Raw genomic sequence first — 16,709 nt, forward strand, 5'->3', positions numbered from 1 at the left:
CTAAATGAGCCTGACTAATGGAATGGAGTGGATATATTGGACTTTTACTCAAGATCCTGAAATAATTTCTCTAATAAGATTGTGAGCCATTAATTGAACTTGGCTTTGATCCTGGACACTGTCACATGCACTGAAACCCAGTGGTATGATCTATGCTCCCGCGTGCCCGGCCGAGGGGGCAGCCACTGGCACCTCCCTGCCAGGAGGCTTGGAGGGCAGCCAAGGGGTTCGCCAGGGGGGATCCCAGCCCACCCACGCCAGGACATGTGGTGGGGAAGGGGCCCCAAAACAACCCGTCTCAGCAGCTCTTCTGCCCGCCAGCAAAACCCACCCTGACAGTGAGATGAGCTTAATTCCCTTCTGCTGCCAGCTGGGGTCCTAACCCCAGTTCCCGTCACCGTGGGGTGCATTTGAGATGGATGCTTTGGGGTTTATGTCTCCTCCAAATCCGGGGTGCCACCTTCTTCCTGTGTCCTCCTGGAGTGGTTGCTGCTAGTGGTGGGATGCTGTCCACAGCATCCAGAGTGCTGCCGTCTGCCCAGTCTGCTGTGTGAGATGCTTGCTCAGTAACGCCTGGGGGCTTGCAGAGCTTCCAGCAAAGCAGGGAGGGACCTGGCGAGGGGATGCACCCTGCCCTGGACCTGCTCTGGAGCACCTGGTGGGAGAGGACAGGCTCATCTAATAGGGTTTGGGTGCAAACCGCTGATGGACTGTGTTCCTGCCCTTGGTCTTGGCCATGCAATGTAAACCTGACCTCTCCACATCCCTTTTCCAGCTGAGGGATGGGGCCAGAGTGGGTGAGGTGACCTGCTCAGAGCAAATGAAGCACTGAGTGCTCCCCCATGCCTGGTCACACACCCTCCTCCAAGCGATGGAGCCCAGCACCAGCCTCAGCTCAGCTACAAGAAGGGGCAGCCCTTAAAACCCAACAGTCAGGGTGGAAAATGCTGCAGGAAAGTGGGCAATATCCCTGGGAGGAGGACGAGGTCCCCCATGGCCAAACTGGGGGTGACCGAGGCTCAGGAGGGAGGCACAGGGTGCACATCCCCATCCTTACGGACACCTTGCCCCCATGCTGTGCTCATCGCTGACCCGCCCTCTTACTGGGAGCAGAGGTTTCGGTGGCACAGTGGATGTAGAGGCCCTCTTGTACATTTTTTCTTAACCAAGGAAAAAAAAAAATAAGAAATAGGGATTTCGTCTCTGGGAACCCGTTGCCACAGCAACTGCGCATCCAGCTGGCTCCAGCGGCAGCGGGGCTGGGAGGGGATCTCACTGACCCAGAAAGCAGCGGGGGGAGCGGGCCGTGGGGCTGCTTGGCATTTCAGTGGGGGGTATCAGAGTCCGGCAGCATTCAGCAGGGCAGGCAGGGGACTGGTGCTGAGCCAAGGGGTTGCGGAGGGCCTGGCCCCCTGTTTTGGCTGGACGTGCAGGGCAATGCTCCTGGCTTCTTTTAATCACTTGCGGCCTTAATTTCTCAGACCCCATCCTGGCAGAGATGCTCAGGCTTGCTCCTGTTCTCGCCCTGAGACCTGTCCCAGTTTCAGGGGCTGGGCTGCCCGCACGGGCACTCCTCAAAGACCCCCGAAGCTTTGCAAGCATGTTTTACCCCCTGGAACTGGCTCTGGTCCTAGCAGTGGAGGGCACACTTGGCCACATCCCATTTCCTACCTTTTAATTTTATTTTATTTTATTTTATATTTTATTTTTTTTAATGGTTGCTTAGCCAGCTAAATGGAGGCTCTGAAATCATCTCTCTTGGAGTCTTGCTGCAGAGCAGTCCTTCAAATGAAGGCATTTTTGCCTGGCAGGTTTAAGGCAGCATCTGGATGGCAATGGCTCTGTCATTTAAGACTGGTTGTCCTTTTACTTGCAAATTGCCAGGCCCTGGCTTCTCTGCAGCCAGCCTGGCTGTGGCTGGCGGCTCACACCGAGCAGCATCACTCTGAAGGCTGAGGGATTTGTCTAGATAAGGGAAGATTTTTGATTGCCAGATTTTGGCTGCCCACTACGGCTTAACGGGGAGAAAGTGCCTGGAGGAGAGCATCCTCCTCCACTCCTGTGGGCCATGTTAGTATTTCTGATCCTGTGTTGCTGCCCTACAGCCGAGGGATACTTGGGATGGATGCTCACCCTGTGGTGCCGGCGCTGGGGTATTTGGGGTCTGGTTCGAGATGTGGTCTAAGTTGATCCTGCACTTCGCTTTGTTGCAGAGTCTTGTTTGCTGGTGATGGGCACAGACTGCCCATCACAGGCTGAGCCCATCCCCTCCGCTGTGTCCTGTCTGCAGAGCCTGAGATCTGCTGGGGAATGGGCAGGGGCTTTTTTCACCATTTGTAGTTGAAGGGGAAGTAAAGGATCCTTGAGGGACCCTCTAGCTGGTGGTGGCATGTCGGTTGCAGAAGTTTGGGGTCCGTGGCCCTGATGCAAGAGGATACATGGTCCCTTTCCTAGCTGGCTCTGAGACATTTCAGTAATTAGGATGACTAACGAGCGTAGCACAGCAAGCAGCTACGGGGGATGCAGGAAGCTGGCTTTGCTCCCGTGGGGAGCTGATCCAGCTGAAAATTAACCTGGTGGAGGAAAGAAGTTGGAGAAGGGTTGGAGAAGGTAGCAGATGTTAAGAAGACCCTGCCCATGCCCTTGCTTGGACACATTGCTTCTGCCTGGCCCGGCGAGGGCTGTGTTGCCTTGGGAGCGCTCCCTGAATTGGGTCCGCGGTCCAAGCGAAACCATTACCTGGCTGCCAGAGCCCTTTGGGATAAAGGTCTGTCTGATGGGCAGGGGAAACCAGGTACAGGCAGGACCTTGGCCTTGGTTTTTGGGAGTGGCACCTCTTGTTCCTCTCTCCTGCACCCCTACCCTCCTCCCCTGCCAAAAAACCCGGCTGCGATGTCACCGTCACAACACAGTGGCTGCCTGGGAAAGCAGATATTAGCAACCCTGAAATATCCCAGGGACAGGCTCTTGTGTGATGGGAGACAGTTACCATGGAAACCTCCTTCAAATAAAAAAAAAAAGAAAAAACCACGAAATTTAAAGCAGCCCTTGTAGCTCAGAGGAACTGTAGACCTTGTTATGGGTTTTGGCACCCGCCCTTTTTCTTTTATTTGTTCCAGCTAAAAGGTCCAAAAGACAAGGCAATTAATTTGAGTGTCCCAAGGGGAGTGAGAGAGGGAGGGCACGGTGCTGGGAACTAGCTGCCCAGGCCGGTGGAATCCCGGTACTTCTCAGTGCCGCTGCCCCACAGCCACCAAATACCCTCCCGTAATGGGGTTTCTCCACCATGGAGGAAGAAGCAGGGTTTGGGGTTTTTTTTAGAAGAGGTGGCTTAAGGCTTAAAAACCCCCTTCCTAGCTCTGTAGGTGGAGGGTTTGGAGGGAATGTTTGTGTGAGCAAAGGGTTCAGGGTGCTGCAGGAGGAGTGAGGATATGAGAAATGACTACAGGGCACAGCTCCAGCATGGGGGCAGGCAGCTCAGCGCAGGTCAGGGTGATTTGTCTTTACGTGTCTGGCATCAGGAGGTAGTGCCCTTTGTCCTGCCGAGAAGGGCAGTTTCACGGCAGAGAGGCTCCTGCGGGGATCAGTCAAGCTGGCCAGCTTTGGTGGGCAAGGGGAGATGCCTGGCAGAGAAGACATTGTGCTCCCAAATTTTCTTGCCAGGGTCAACTTTGCAGCCGTAGCTGCAGGGTGCCAGTGGGGCTAAGTCTGGCTCAGCGCGGACTTTAAATTGCTGTGGTGCTCTCAGCCCATCTGCTCCCCTAATGATGTCCTTGGTGTCCACAGCCACTGGGAAATCTCCTGGAAACATCAGGTTTGGACTGGAGAGTCCGTTGTGCCTCCCACTGCCCTGGGCCAGCCCCGAGCTTCTCTGGGTGCTGTTTTCCCGGTGGCAGTCATGACAGTGCAGAGCTGTTTTCCCATCCCAGAGCTGCATCTCCCCAACCTTTCCTCTATTGCTTAGCCAGAAATAACTGGGCTCTGGCATTCGCCACTTCGGGAGAGCACTGGAGAGGAGCAGCAATGGGACTCAAGAGCTGTCGCACTGCCGTGGAGCTGCTGGCTTTCTTGCTGGCAAAAGGGACAAGCCAGGGAGTTTGTCTTTGCAGACATGACACATGTGGCCTGGGAATTTGAGGGGAATTAGAAATGTCTCTGCCAGCCCATGAGTGGGGAGCTGCAGGGGGTCTCGTCCCAGCTTATGCCAAGGCGCAGCTTTAGCTGGGCTGGGGTATGTGTCCGAGCATCCACAAGCAAGACAGTGCCTGAAACATCCTTCCAGGGAAAAATCAAATCAATTTTATTAGCTTTTCAGCAGGAGCTGCTTTCTTCCCAGGTGTGCAGCGCTCCTGGTGAGCTCAGACCTGGCGTGCAGGAGAAGTAGCGCAGTCCGCTTGGTGGATGGTGGAAATGCCTGTGAGCTGGGGAGGGGAGCACATCACATGCATCGAGCCTGCTTAGTCAACCTTGGACCTGGGCTGGCTTCCACAGCTTTTTATTATCACGCTTTCCCCCTTTCTTGCTTGTCAAGTAAGGCACATCTCTGGTTAACAGCTGGAGGACTCAGCTTCAAGCTGCCCACCCTGAGCATCACCCCCCCCAGTCCCCCCCCAACACCGGCCAGCACAAACTGGGGTGAAGGGGTGCCCCACGGGCACTGGGGCTGGGGCCTGAATGAGGGATGCAGAGGTTCGTGGGACAGACGTGGTGCATGTCTCCCTGCGGGATGATGATGGTGTGGACAGCCTGGGCTGGATCCGGCCTCCTTGTAATTAAAGCTCAGCACTGGGGAAGAAGGGCTTTTCATGTGCCGTGGGATGAAAAGCAGCATGTGTGTGAAACAGCAGCAGGAAAGCATTGGGGTGATGGAGGGAGGGGAGGAAAGGAAGGGCCATGAGGTGGGAGGAGAGACGCAATGGCAGGAGGTAGTAAATCACTGGAGAGACCACGCGAAAGCCAAGGGGCATTGGAGGGTACTGGCAGAGCCACTCGCCATGGGTGTGAGCCACGGCATCCCTGGTGGCTTCTTGAAACCACCGTGCACAAAACCCAATAAAGCGCCCTTTGGGGCTAATCACAGCAGGAATTAATGGCTGGTTTCGCACCATGTGGCAGCATCCGTGTCCTGGGAATAGCACTGCAGGGGCCATGGCTGTGTATTCAGTGGGGTTCTGGCCAAGGAAGGGAGGAGGTGGCAGGATGGGTTGCTGAGTCCCGGTCTCAGCAACAGCCAGAGCCTGTGGGGTTAAAGCAAATATGTGGCTGTAAATGCAGGAGTTTGCACTTACCAGGTGCTCAGAGTCTGGCAGGGCTCTTCCCTCTCGAGATACCGAAAACACAGCTCACTTCCTTGCCTTGATTTAATTTTGTTTGCTTACAGAAATGCTGCTTATTTGTTAAAATGGGATGCTGTTTCCCTTTGGCACAGGAGGAGCAAGAGGCAGCAGCCCCTCGCTCAGAAAACCCCTGGTCACGGGGGTGCTGTCCTGGACAGGGTGACCCTTGGCACTTGGTTGGGCTGGAGCATCCTGGCTCCATCCTCTTTTTTCTGGCCATCTCAGATTTCAGCACTGGACTAAGAAAATCAGTAGATTTTCCTCCTTTTTTTTTCCATGTGAATGCAAGGCAACTTTCTGCCCATGGTTATGATATCGGGGTTTCCATTTCCCTACCAATGGTGCCAGCCCTGCCTGAAAAGACAGGCAGGCAAATACAGGCAGGGCTGTACTGCTGTGTGATCGCATGAAAGCTGATGGGTGCTGAAACTGAAGAGCGGTGTTACATAATTTGGACTGCAATGCAGAAGCACTTGCTTAATTTTTAATTATCCAATTGCCTCACATATGTAGCACTCGACCTGGGAAGCAGGGTTGGCCCGTGGGCACGTGCAAGGGGGCTTGGCTGGCAAAGATGATGGGAAAGCCTTCCCTCATGTTCCTGTCCTTCCCGGCACAGCGGGAATAAATGTGTCCCCATGGCACTGACATGCACATCAGGAGTGGGACTGAGCTGTGGCGACTGGTAAGGATGCTCTGCAGCCACCCCAAGGACTGAGGGGTGTCCCACTGAGAGGTGGGAGAAGGGATGCAATGGTGTTTGAGGTTCCTCTGGGTCACAGTGTTAGATAAATGGAAGACACTGTGGTTGCTTTGCATCCAGAGTTCCTGTAGCTGCTGGTAAAAGAGCCCCGAGTGCCTCCCGGAGTGGGTTTGTTGGGATGCGGGAGGAACGGTGAAGGAGCTGTTGTAGACCTCAGCTGTGAAGCACCGTTTCTTCCCCTCCCTATTTCTCCCCCTCTTTCAAATCCCTGCTCTGCACTTTCTGTCCTTTCTACAAAGGCAGCTGCCTCAGAGCAGCTTAGGCTTCAAAGTTCCCAAAATAACAAAGGTTAAAATAAATTAAAAAAAAAAGAGTTGCTACAAGATCAAGTCAGTGCCCCACTTGCACCTGGGCTCGGAGCTTCAAAGTGGCTGCAAAGAGCCCCCCGCGGCATCCATGGTCGGGCGTCTCAACGCCTGGGGTCCCATCTTCATCCTCCTGAAGTCACCGGAGATTTTGCAGTAGCCAGGATAAGACTGCAGGTAATTGCATCCATTGAAAGCAGCAGGGGATCCTGCTGCTTTTGCTGCCCATGAGGCCAATCTGGAGAAGGTCTCTCGCGGTGATGGGCAGGTCTGTGTGGGTGAGAGGAGTGTCCCCAGGGCTGTGTCCTGCACCCACCAGCCCTGTCCCCTGGCCAGGCAGCTGGGCAAACAGCTCCTCATGGGGAGGCTCTGTGCTCAACGTAGTGCTTTGTGCCTCTGCTGGCTCTGCTGATTTATATAGATCATCAATATGACAATTATATACACCTGCAGATTTAATTACCTCCATTTTCGTCAGGCGGCGACAGATTTATGCCTCCATTCAGTTCCTGTAAATCTGAAACAAGCTTGACTAGACCCAAAAGTCCTCCCATTGATCACTGCGCACTGGCTGGTCTCTGGCCCTCTTGACAAGCTCTTCTTTCAAGAGTGATAAATTCAAGATGCACAGTTAACTTTTTCCCCTTCTACATCTTTCTTCCTTCTTCTTTTTTTTTTTTCATTCTCCCCATTATCTTTCAAAGCCTCTCCACAAACTTGAAAATGGAGCTTGATATTGGGTAAGAGCTCCTAAGCACTGAAGAGTTTATGACATTAGGCTGAGACAGCAGTAGCCTATGTCTGCCTTCTTCATCCCGGTATGGGGCCACTGGTGAGGATTCGTCCTGCCCCCAAGACCAGCATTGGTCCCTCCAGGGGAGGTGAGAGGAAGAGAAGGATCACCTCTTGATAAAACTCTTGGCCCTGCTGTTGGCAGGAGAGCATACAGGGTTATTTCAATCCTGTTTCACCCCCTGGGAGGGCCACCTCATCCCTTCCATGTCCCAGAAGACTGGCAGGTCCTGGGTCTCCCGCCAGGAGATGAGGAACGAGCAGTTGTGCTCGTTTCCTGTGCTGAGCATGAAAACGCCAAAATAATATCTAATTTGCCCAACCTCTTGGCCTCGGCGCAACAAGCACTTAAACAAATTAGTCTGCAGGAGCGGGCTGAAGTTTACCCTTGAAGTGAAGTCCATGTCATCACTGTAATGCATCGTCCCCCACCCCCGCCTGTCCCACCTCTGCCGCTGCCTGACCTCGCCTGTACGATATGCTCCGATGTCTTGCTAAGTGCCTGGCAGATGGGCTGGAGTGGCTGGCCATTACCTTCCCTGCCAGCCCGCGATGGATATAAATAGCCCTTTGCCTCCCCATGAAAATCACTGGCTGGCTTGGAAAGCTGAAGGTAATCTTGGCAGGCATCTTTGGTCTGTAGGGTCTGACGGCATGGAGGGCTGGAGTTTGGAGAGGGGGAGTTGCCGGCTGGGTGTTGATGGGCTGTCTTAATGGGAGAGAGCTGCCTTGGGGTCTCCTTCCCTCAGCAAGACAGCGCCTGGACGAGCAGAGGGTCTCAGCTGCTCCTGAAGGGACATGTGGATGTGGGACGCATCCTTGAAAGGTGGCCTGGGTAGCACCTACCTGGCTTTGCAGTCACCCTCCATCCCCCAGACACTGGGCAGTGTGGGGGGCAGCAGGTTTGTGGTCCCTTGGCATCTCCAGCCATAGCAAGTACCTGATAATTGGGGGAAAAAAATGCTAAAAATGCAGCATATATAGCGTGGTCCTTTCCCTACTGCCAAGGTCTGTGCTGCAGGGATTTCTCAAGCTGGAATTTGTCTCTGGGCTGTCTGGCTCGATAGCCACTGGCAGCTCTGTCTTCCCTGAATTCGGTTCCTTTCTCAGTGCTTTCAGACTTCATGGTGGATGAAACAGAGCCTTTTGTTAGTTTTTACATGCCTGATTCTTGCAAAGCAAGAAATAGTGAATAATCATTGCCTTTCCCACTGCTCCACTGGTTTCATGATTTTATAGGCTTTTATCATGTCCCTGCTCAGTTGTTTGTTTTCCTTGCTGAAGAATCCTAATGCAGTTGGTTTCTCCTCTCCACAAAGCCGTTTGCAACATCTCATCTTCCTTGTACCCCTCCTCCAAACCTTCTAGACTTTGCCTCCTCTGTTATGAGATGGCTGACCTGAATACCACTTGCAGGATTTGAGATTGGCTTGCTTTCACCAAAGTTGAATTTCACCTGCCCACTTCCTTGCCCACTTTCCTCCAGTACTTCGCAGCTTTAGCTTTGAGGAGACTAAATTTAGCGTTGGTGACCAACTTTGTCATTCACCTCCTCTTCTACAGCATTTCTGAACAGCCAAGGTCCTAACAAAGATCTCCGCAGGGCTTCTTGGTAACCTCCTTTCATTGTGAAAACTAACCTCTTACTCCTCCCCCACCTGGTGGGCTTCAAGAGGACTTTCCCTCTTATCCCAACCCCACCTTGGCACTTTGGGAAACTTTGAGGGTGGATTTTGACAAGAACTCTTTGAAATGAGTCCATCAAACTGGATCACCCTTACCTACTGGCTTACAGTGTTGAGCGACCCATATTTACCCACGCACCTACTGGTTCCTCTAACAAACTGTCCAGGGCAGAAGTAGAATTTACTGGTCTGTAATTTCTATGATGCACAAGAGCTTTTTAAAGCAATTGGGGTCTCCTCTGCCAAGTTTTGCTTCTCTGGTTGCTCACCCTTTCTGAGCGATAGCTGTTGTGTTAGTGGAGTCCAGCAGCTGTCCTCCTCTGCTGCTTGTACGTGAGCACCATCTGGGCTGAGGGGTTCGTGCTCTCCATCTCACTGATTTTCTGGGAGGTGATTTAGCCAAGGCAGTAATTTTCCATGGCTGATTGGGAGCTTCTCCATCATTTGGGCTCTTTCCGTAGAGACCTGGGTTTCCCTCTGGAAGAGGTGATGTGATGGCATTGCAGGGTGGGATATCAACTACAGATGTGGTTCTTTCTGGGGTTTATATATCAACCTTGCATCTTGTAGGTTGTTGTCACACATTCTCTTTATTTTGCTTTTGCTCACTGTTGTGGTGTGGGGCTTTGGGGTTTTTTTTACATGACCATGTCCCCCAAGCGTTGGTCCAGGAGCTGGATTTGTCTCTCTTCCCACATCTCCTCTGTAGTTCACAGTTACAGCAAATGGGCCCAGACTAACAACACAGGAGTGAAAATCAAACACCAGCGAATGTCCTAGTCTGATCGGTTTTTTTCCCAGCTTTTGGTCAAAATTGACAAAAGCGGTGGAAAAATAACCTCAGAGGGGATGTCGCACAGGTGTCGTTGGGCACGTCCTTGGGTCCACAGGGAAGAGCAGGGCAATGTGGCACATAGTGTTGTAAGGTCAGCAGCTGCAGAGCAAACCAGGTCAACTCAGACCCATTAATGATGAGCTCTGGAAGCGGCTGCACAGCACAATGTTACTCCCAGAGTGATGGAGGGTTTTGTTGCTAAAGAAAGGCATGAATTAGGGCCATGGAATATTCAGGACAAAAATCCCAGTTCAAGGCTAAGGCGTGGCTGCAGCTTTGAAATGTAATGATGACCTTCCTAAAAGCAAAGGCACCCTATGTTTCAAGGAGAAACCTGGTTAGCTGTCAGCCTTGCTATGACAGCTAATGGCTTCACGTGTACCAGCCCCACATGCAGGTGTTGTGGTGGGGTGATCTCTCTGACCTAGCCAGAGAGTGGCTTCAGATACAGCAGGAGCCTTTTACTTGAGCCTTTAGGTTCTGCCATGTCTATGGGTCTTTTGGAAATTTTGCCCAAGGTGCCCTCTTCCATGAAGCAGGTTCCTAATAGATAAAGTGAGGTTTGTGTTTGCTGGTATGGAAAAGCTGGATTGTCTTGAAAAAGCAGGATGACCTACAGAATGAGCTGGTTTTCCTACCTGAGACTGGAGACGGGAAAAAAAATCCAAATAAAATATGGATAGTCAGTGATGAATGTGATATTTTTAAACGGGCCCATAAAAACATGAATATTATCCCATGAAAGATGTGTCACAAAAACCTCAAAGTGAAAAATATCAGGATATGTGTTTTGACATCTGAATTGATAGTAATCAAGGCCTGAGGTCCCAACAGAGAGTGCGAATGGCTCATGGTGGGAAGGTCTCCTGAGTTACTTCAGACATTGGAGACCCTTGGAGGAGTGCAAGGCCAGGGCTTGCTTTAGCTGAGTTAGAGCCCTTTAAAGGATGTGCGAGGTTTAGACACGGAGCAAAAGCCTTAGCTAATGGGGAACTTAAATAAAAACACAGTCAGGTTCCGGATGGAAAATAAGCCAGGTTTAAATGTTAATGAGGAAATATAAGTCCAAGTCAAAATCTGCACTCTGCTGTATGAAATGGGTCTGCAGAGACTGGCATTACAGCAGAGTTCATTTGACTAATCGGAGGCATCTATTAGTGCAAAACACTTGCAAATGGAAAGGAAAATTGTTCTGCCAGTTTTATTTTTTCATCAAAATGCTGGTGTGTGTTTTTAAGGAGAGTTGCTCTCTTTGTGTGCCACGATGCCAGGTCTTGGTGGGGCAATGAGCACACGGGAATGGGTCCATGTCGATGTTGGGCTCAGGGGCTACAGTTTCGGTGTTGTGCCAGCTCGGGTGCAGAATTGGGCTGTGGTGGAGGTGTTGCCTCCCAAAATTGGGAGATGCAGAGGTGTTGCCTCTAGAAGGACTGGGTTTGCTTTGGTTGGAACAGCTGTCCCTAGGGAAATGAGGTTATTTGGGATGATCAATAATGAAGCGGTATAAATCCAGCCACCTCCAGCAACTTCATCTGGACTTTCATCCTCTCCTCAGTTTGCTCCTCTACAACCTTTCCTTCCCCCCCTTCCTTCCCCCACAGATGGTCTGGGAGGTGAGCAGCCACAGCCCTTATGTTGAAAGCATCAGCTGGGGTCTTTGGAGGCTGCTGCTCCTGTAGATATGAAGGACCTGGGCCACGTTTGATACCAGGTGAATGCAGCACAGCCTAATTAGTGGTCTCCTACTGTTATTAACCCCTGACTCAGGCAGGCTATTTTTTAACAGAGGTGCAAGAAGTTAATATTAGTGCTAATGGCTTCATATCCAAGGCTTTAATGAAAGCCATGCAGGGACAAGGCCTATCATCAATATCTTTCAAACTTTGAACTTGAAAGTATCCTCCCCCCCGCCTTTTTTTTTTTTTTTGGCTTTCTGCCCACTTTCCTACCTCTTCTGGGGTCTCCTGGCCCCACAGTATGAGCTGGCCAGTAGAATTGGCACCTGCCAGCCCCATGGCAGAGCTGAGCCCCTATGGCATCCAGATAAATGGCCCCAGTTGGCTTCATGGGTCACTGTAGCATCTCCCACCAGGTGATGAGATGTCTGCTTGGAGAGCAAGACAAAGATAAAAGTGGAATTCATTGGACTGGGAGAAGAGAGAGCAAAGCGATGCTGTGTTAGGGAGGAATCTCAGTCTTGGTCTTCATCTTTGTCTTGGTTGTCTTGTCTTGGTCTTGCTCTTGCTTGAACCAAACTCCAGGAGAACATCATGGGCACAGGAAAGCATTTATATGTACAATTTTTTTGAGCAGAAATGGAATAGGATGGAGGCAGCTGGCGTATTGCTACAACCTTTGAGGAGGAGGTCCAAGGTTGAAGATCACTCATCCAGGTACTGCCTTCAAGAGCCTTTGCCCAGGGCAGGAGCAGAGACAGTGGAGCAGCCTTGTCCTGCAGTGTGATGGAGTGGTCATAGCCTGTCGGTTTGGGGTGATGGCGGTTGATTTCTGGGGTGTTTTTGTCTGTCTCTAGCACTTCTAACTTGTGTGTGTTGCAGCTGCAGGGTTGTGTTGTGATGCCTGGTGGGAGAGGATAACGCACTCAGGCTCTGTGGCTGGATTGTGCTCTTTTAAAACAAGAATCAATTTTTTATTGAAATACATTTTTCTTTTTAAAAATAAGCCTGTTTAAATAAATTTGAAATTATGACAACCTATTTCAAGGCTTAAATTTACTATAATCTATTAATCATTTAAATAACTCCCATCAAGGAGTCCTCCTCAAATATTAATGAGCCGAAGGGTGCTGCTTTTTCAATGATATGTCAGATCAGGGGGAAAACATCTTTAACTCTAGCTTTCTAAATGTCACAATGTCGTATACTTAGTATCTATTATTTTCACTCTTTACAATGGAACAAATGCTGGTATTTACATTTTTCCAAATGTCAGTACGTTGAGTTCCTGTTGTGCATAAAAGCTCTTGCCTTAATTACTCCTAATTTCACGTTAGCAGGCAGGTGCGGGGAGAATATTTTCTTCCATTTGAGCTGGTTCATTTGAAGTTGAGAAGCCGTAGGGAGTTGGGGAAGCAGGAAAGCTTGTTTTCCCCTTTCAGCCCATGAATAAAGACCAGGTGGGAGAGGAGGAGATCTGCTTTTTCAAACCCTCCCAGCTCCCAGGACTGGCTTTTCAAAGGGGCTCTGTGTGCCTAAACATGCAGCTCAGCGGTTAGAGGGAATTTCAAAAGTCCTTCTGGCTTCCTAGATGCTTTAACTCCCCTTGGTTTTGCTTCCTGGTGTCATCGAGGAGAGCTCAGCATCTCTCTGCTTGGGACACTCAAAGGGCGCTGATTACTGTCAGAAATATGGCCCGTGCTGAGCAGAAACAATCTGCCAATTCGCTCTCTGCGGCTAATGTTTCTTTTGATTAATCAAATCAGTTTGGGAGGATGAACCTGGTTCCTGATGCAGATTTTCCCCCCCCTCCCCAGTAGCTAGCTCACTTAAGGCAGCCTAATGAAATTAATTAACAGTAAATTTAAAATGTTGTTTTTCAGCACTGTAATTGAATTCCAGTTTTCATTTGAAGGCAGCATGAAACAAGCAAAATAAAGATGACAATCTGCAAAGCGAGCTGGGCTCTTTCCCACTGCCATCAAAACGCATGGCTACAAATGGCACAGAGTGGACGGGTCTGGCTGGATCGTTCCCATGGGGCAGACAGGAGGGAAAGCTGCATCTCACTGGGAAGCTCATCACATTTTTAATGGTCATTCCAACAAATGCAACTGAAGCTTATATTTTCAGGAAAAATAACTAATGGGCAAATGGCAGGCTTGAGCTGATGGCTGAGATTAAGGTGATCTGATCTGAGATGGAGGTGGTGTTTAAAACAGTGCCCATGTCTCCTAGGGATGTGCTGGTGTTACCCTCCCTTTTGCTAAGAGCCAGCAATAGGATGTCCCTGAAACTTTGGAGTCAGCCAGGTGAATTTGGTTTGATTCGGCATTTAGTGTCCCGCAGCACATGTTGTGTCCCTGTCTTCAGCTGCTCCTCCTGCTTGGGTGTCCTCTGCTGCCATCACTCCTCAGCCCAGCTCTGTCCATCTGTCCCACTACCCCCAAACCCTGAAGTTAAAGGTACCTGGGGAAAGTCGGGGTGTTTGGGCAGAAGGTGCAGGTACATCTGCAGATCTCAGGGCTGAGTCCTGTGTGGGGAGCCGTAAAAAATTGGTTAAAGACAGAAAATCTCTGAATGCACCTCAATCAGAGTCATAGCTGCAGATGTGATCACAGCCACATGCATGTTTCTCCATTCAGGAAGGATGGGAAATACTTTCTGTCTGCAATAATTTGCGGCATGGTCCCAACAATCCCATTAGCGCCACCAAGAAGTTGTCCTATATCCTCTGCTCCCCACGGCTGGAGCTGTGTTTATCAAGAAGCACGTGGGTGAAACCTGTCCAATTTAGGGCTGGAAGGATGCTGCCAGGCTCCCAGGCTCTGGCCTCGAGATGCTGTCGGTAAGTGCTCTGTCCCCGCACCACATCTGGATTTTACCCAGAAATATGATTTTATTCCACTTTAATCCTTCAGGCTGTGGGTTGTGTGGGGGCAGCCATGGTGCTGGCAGGAGGTGACCAGAGGGAGCCTGCTGTCTGTGTCCCTTGCTCCCTCCACCCATTTTTGGGGAAGAGGCAAATGTCCCCCATCACCCCTCTCCTCCATGTTTCCCGCATGACTGGCTTTGCTTTTGCAGAGATCTCGGGCAACACGGACGACATCCCACTGGTGCGCTGGCGGCAGCAGTGGCTGGAGAATGGCACGTTGCTGTTCCACATCCACCACCAAGATGGGGCCCCCAACCTGCCTGGCTTTGACCCCACAGACGAGCCCCAGACTGAGTCGGCAGAAGAGGAGCTGAGGATCCTCCACATCTCCGTCATGGTACGTGATGGAAAGGCAGCCCCCGTTTAGGTGTCCAGAAACCTGTAGAAAATATAGGGGCTTTTGAAAAGCCATATATTTCCCTGTCTGGCTCCAGCTGCCCTAGGATGGAGAACGGGGCCCACCTTCGGGGGCTGGTTAAGATGCCTTGGGCACCTCTCCGAATGATGCTGCATGCACGGTGCTTTAACATCGGGCTGCTTTAAACCTCTCCATTGCAAATATGTTTGCAGGAATGCCTTTATCCCTGGGGGGTGCTGGCCTTTGAAGGTCTCAACCACCTTAACCCAGGGTTAATTCACATTGACTTGGTCAGGAGCCCTTTGCCCTGTGGATGGTGCCCAGCACCCGCTGCTCCGGCACGCGGCGGGTGTCACGGTGCCACTGGGCACTGTCACCACCACTTTTATCAGAGCTGCAGCCCCGTGGCCATGGTTTCGTAGTGTGCAGTAAGCAAGAGCATCCCATGCGCGCAGGCTGCACAGCTTTCCTCCTCCCCCCAGATACGCGGGGATGAGGCTTTGATGGCAGAGAAAGGAGGGTGAGACAGAGATCTGTGTGTTGGAGGTGCATCTGTGGTTTGTTGGTTGTTTCTTTTTGTTATGTTGGAAAAAATTTGAAGAATCTGACAATTTTTGTGCCACTGGAAGATAATTAGCTGGAGATAATGTGTTGCCGAGGCCGCAAACAGGCTGTTTAATGGTGCCTACCCTAATGAGAGCGTCAATAGCTCTTCCAGATTGCAGCCCCAGGCCAGGTTTCTCCTCCATCATTTGTGCTTGATTAGTCTGGAGGAAAAAAAACAAAACACTGGCAAAGCCATCCCCAAAAACATTTTGCACGGTTATCTTTTTTTTTATTGTCCATTCCCAGCTGCTCCTGAGAGAGTGCAACACCTCCGGAGAGGCTGGCCCCACTCTGCCACCGTGGTCTTGGTCTTCTTGGTTACCTCTGAATCCCAAGATTGAGACAGGAGTGCCTGAAACAAGGCTTATTATCGAGCTGTTGAAAAGGATGTCTGCAACTCATTGCTCTCGTACCAAAATGTGTAAATACAGATTGAATCCTCCCTCTCCCCTTTTCTTCCCATCACTCTCAGCTCTGCTCCGGCAGCATCCTTATGGCCTGACAAATAGAGGTTGGCTTTTGTGCCAGGAGTCAGGATCACGTGGACTTTTCAAGGCTGATTTTCTTTCTTTCCCATGTGGTTGCCAAGAGAAGTGTGAGCGAGGGGTTGTATCCATTGTGGCAGCGGTCCGCATGTGGACTGTGTAAGAAGCGCTCCCGCGCCCGTCCAGTGCAGGGCTCCTCTCACAGCCATTGTGCGAGTGGCGGGTTGAGGGGGGATGAAGGCAGAATGGGTTTTCTGTGCTCCCATGGAGAGGAACCGGGGGTCTGAGGTGATGCTCTGACCCCCTCCAACGAGCAGTGGGTGGAGGGGACTCAAGCTCTGGTTTTCATCCTCATCTTAGGTGGCCACAGGCTGCTTTTCCTCAGGGATAGTTTGAGCTCTCAGACTATCAGGACAGAAGAAATTCAGTTTCAGTTATATAACAGGTCTTTTTTGAGAACCCACAGACGCAGTCCTAAACAAATGGGCACCCACCTGACTCGAGCTCCAGCTTGCTCTCCCTTGTTTACCACCACAGGCATATGGCAGAGCTCTCTGGTGTTTGGGGGATTTAATGTGCATACAGAGGGCAGCAAAGGAAAGCCAGGAATGCCCCAGTATTACTCCCACCTGCTCGTCACCCCATCTGCAGGTGGACCCTTCCCCAGGGTGATGGAGAGCCATGACATGGGAGGCCACCTCCGGTGGCGATGGGGATAGCCCCCACTTATTTAGGGATCAGAGCAACTCAAAGGGATTTGAATGTGATAGAGAATTGGCCCTGACTTTACCACTAAAAAAACTCAGTATGAGCACAGCCAGAAATTAATCCAGTGCCAGTTTGCAGCCCCAGCGAGAGATCTCCCATCCTCCTGGCTGCAGGCTCCTGGCCGGAGAGACGTCGCATGCCAGCCAGCCCCCACCCCTCTGCTGG

General features: G+C 51.1%; 1 protein-coding gene across 2 annotated transcripts in view; it reads left to right on the forward strand.

Moving 5' to 3' along the window:
* The window catches only part of ASTN1 (astrotactin 1), a 64,034-nt gene that overhangs the window by 6,474 nt on the left and 40,851 nt on the right, over positions 1 to 16,709 (forward strand). For both annotated transcript variants that reach the window (XM_052801400.1, XM_052801399.1), the window contains exon 2: positions 14,477 to 14,664. In XM_052801400.1, coding sequence (XP_052657360.1) covers positions 14,477 to 14,664 — 188 coding nt within the window. The remainder of the gene's footprint in view (positions 1 to 14,476; positions 14,665 to 16,709) is intronic.

This window comes from Harpia harpyja, chromosome 11, assembly GCF_026419915.1.
Source record: "Harpia harpyja isolate bHarHar1 chromosome 11, bHarHar1 primary haplotype, whole genome shotgun sequence".
Lineage (NCBI taxonomy): Eukaryota > Metazoa > Chordata > Aves > Accipitriformes > Accipitridae > Harpia > Harpia harpyja.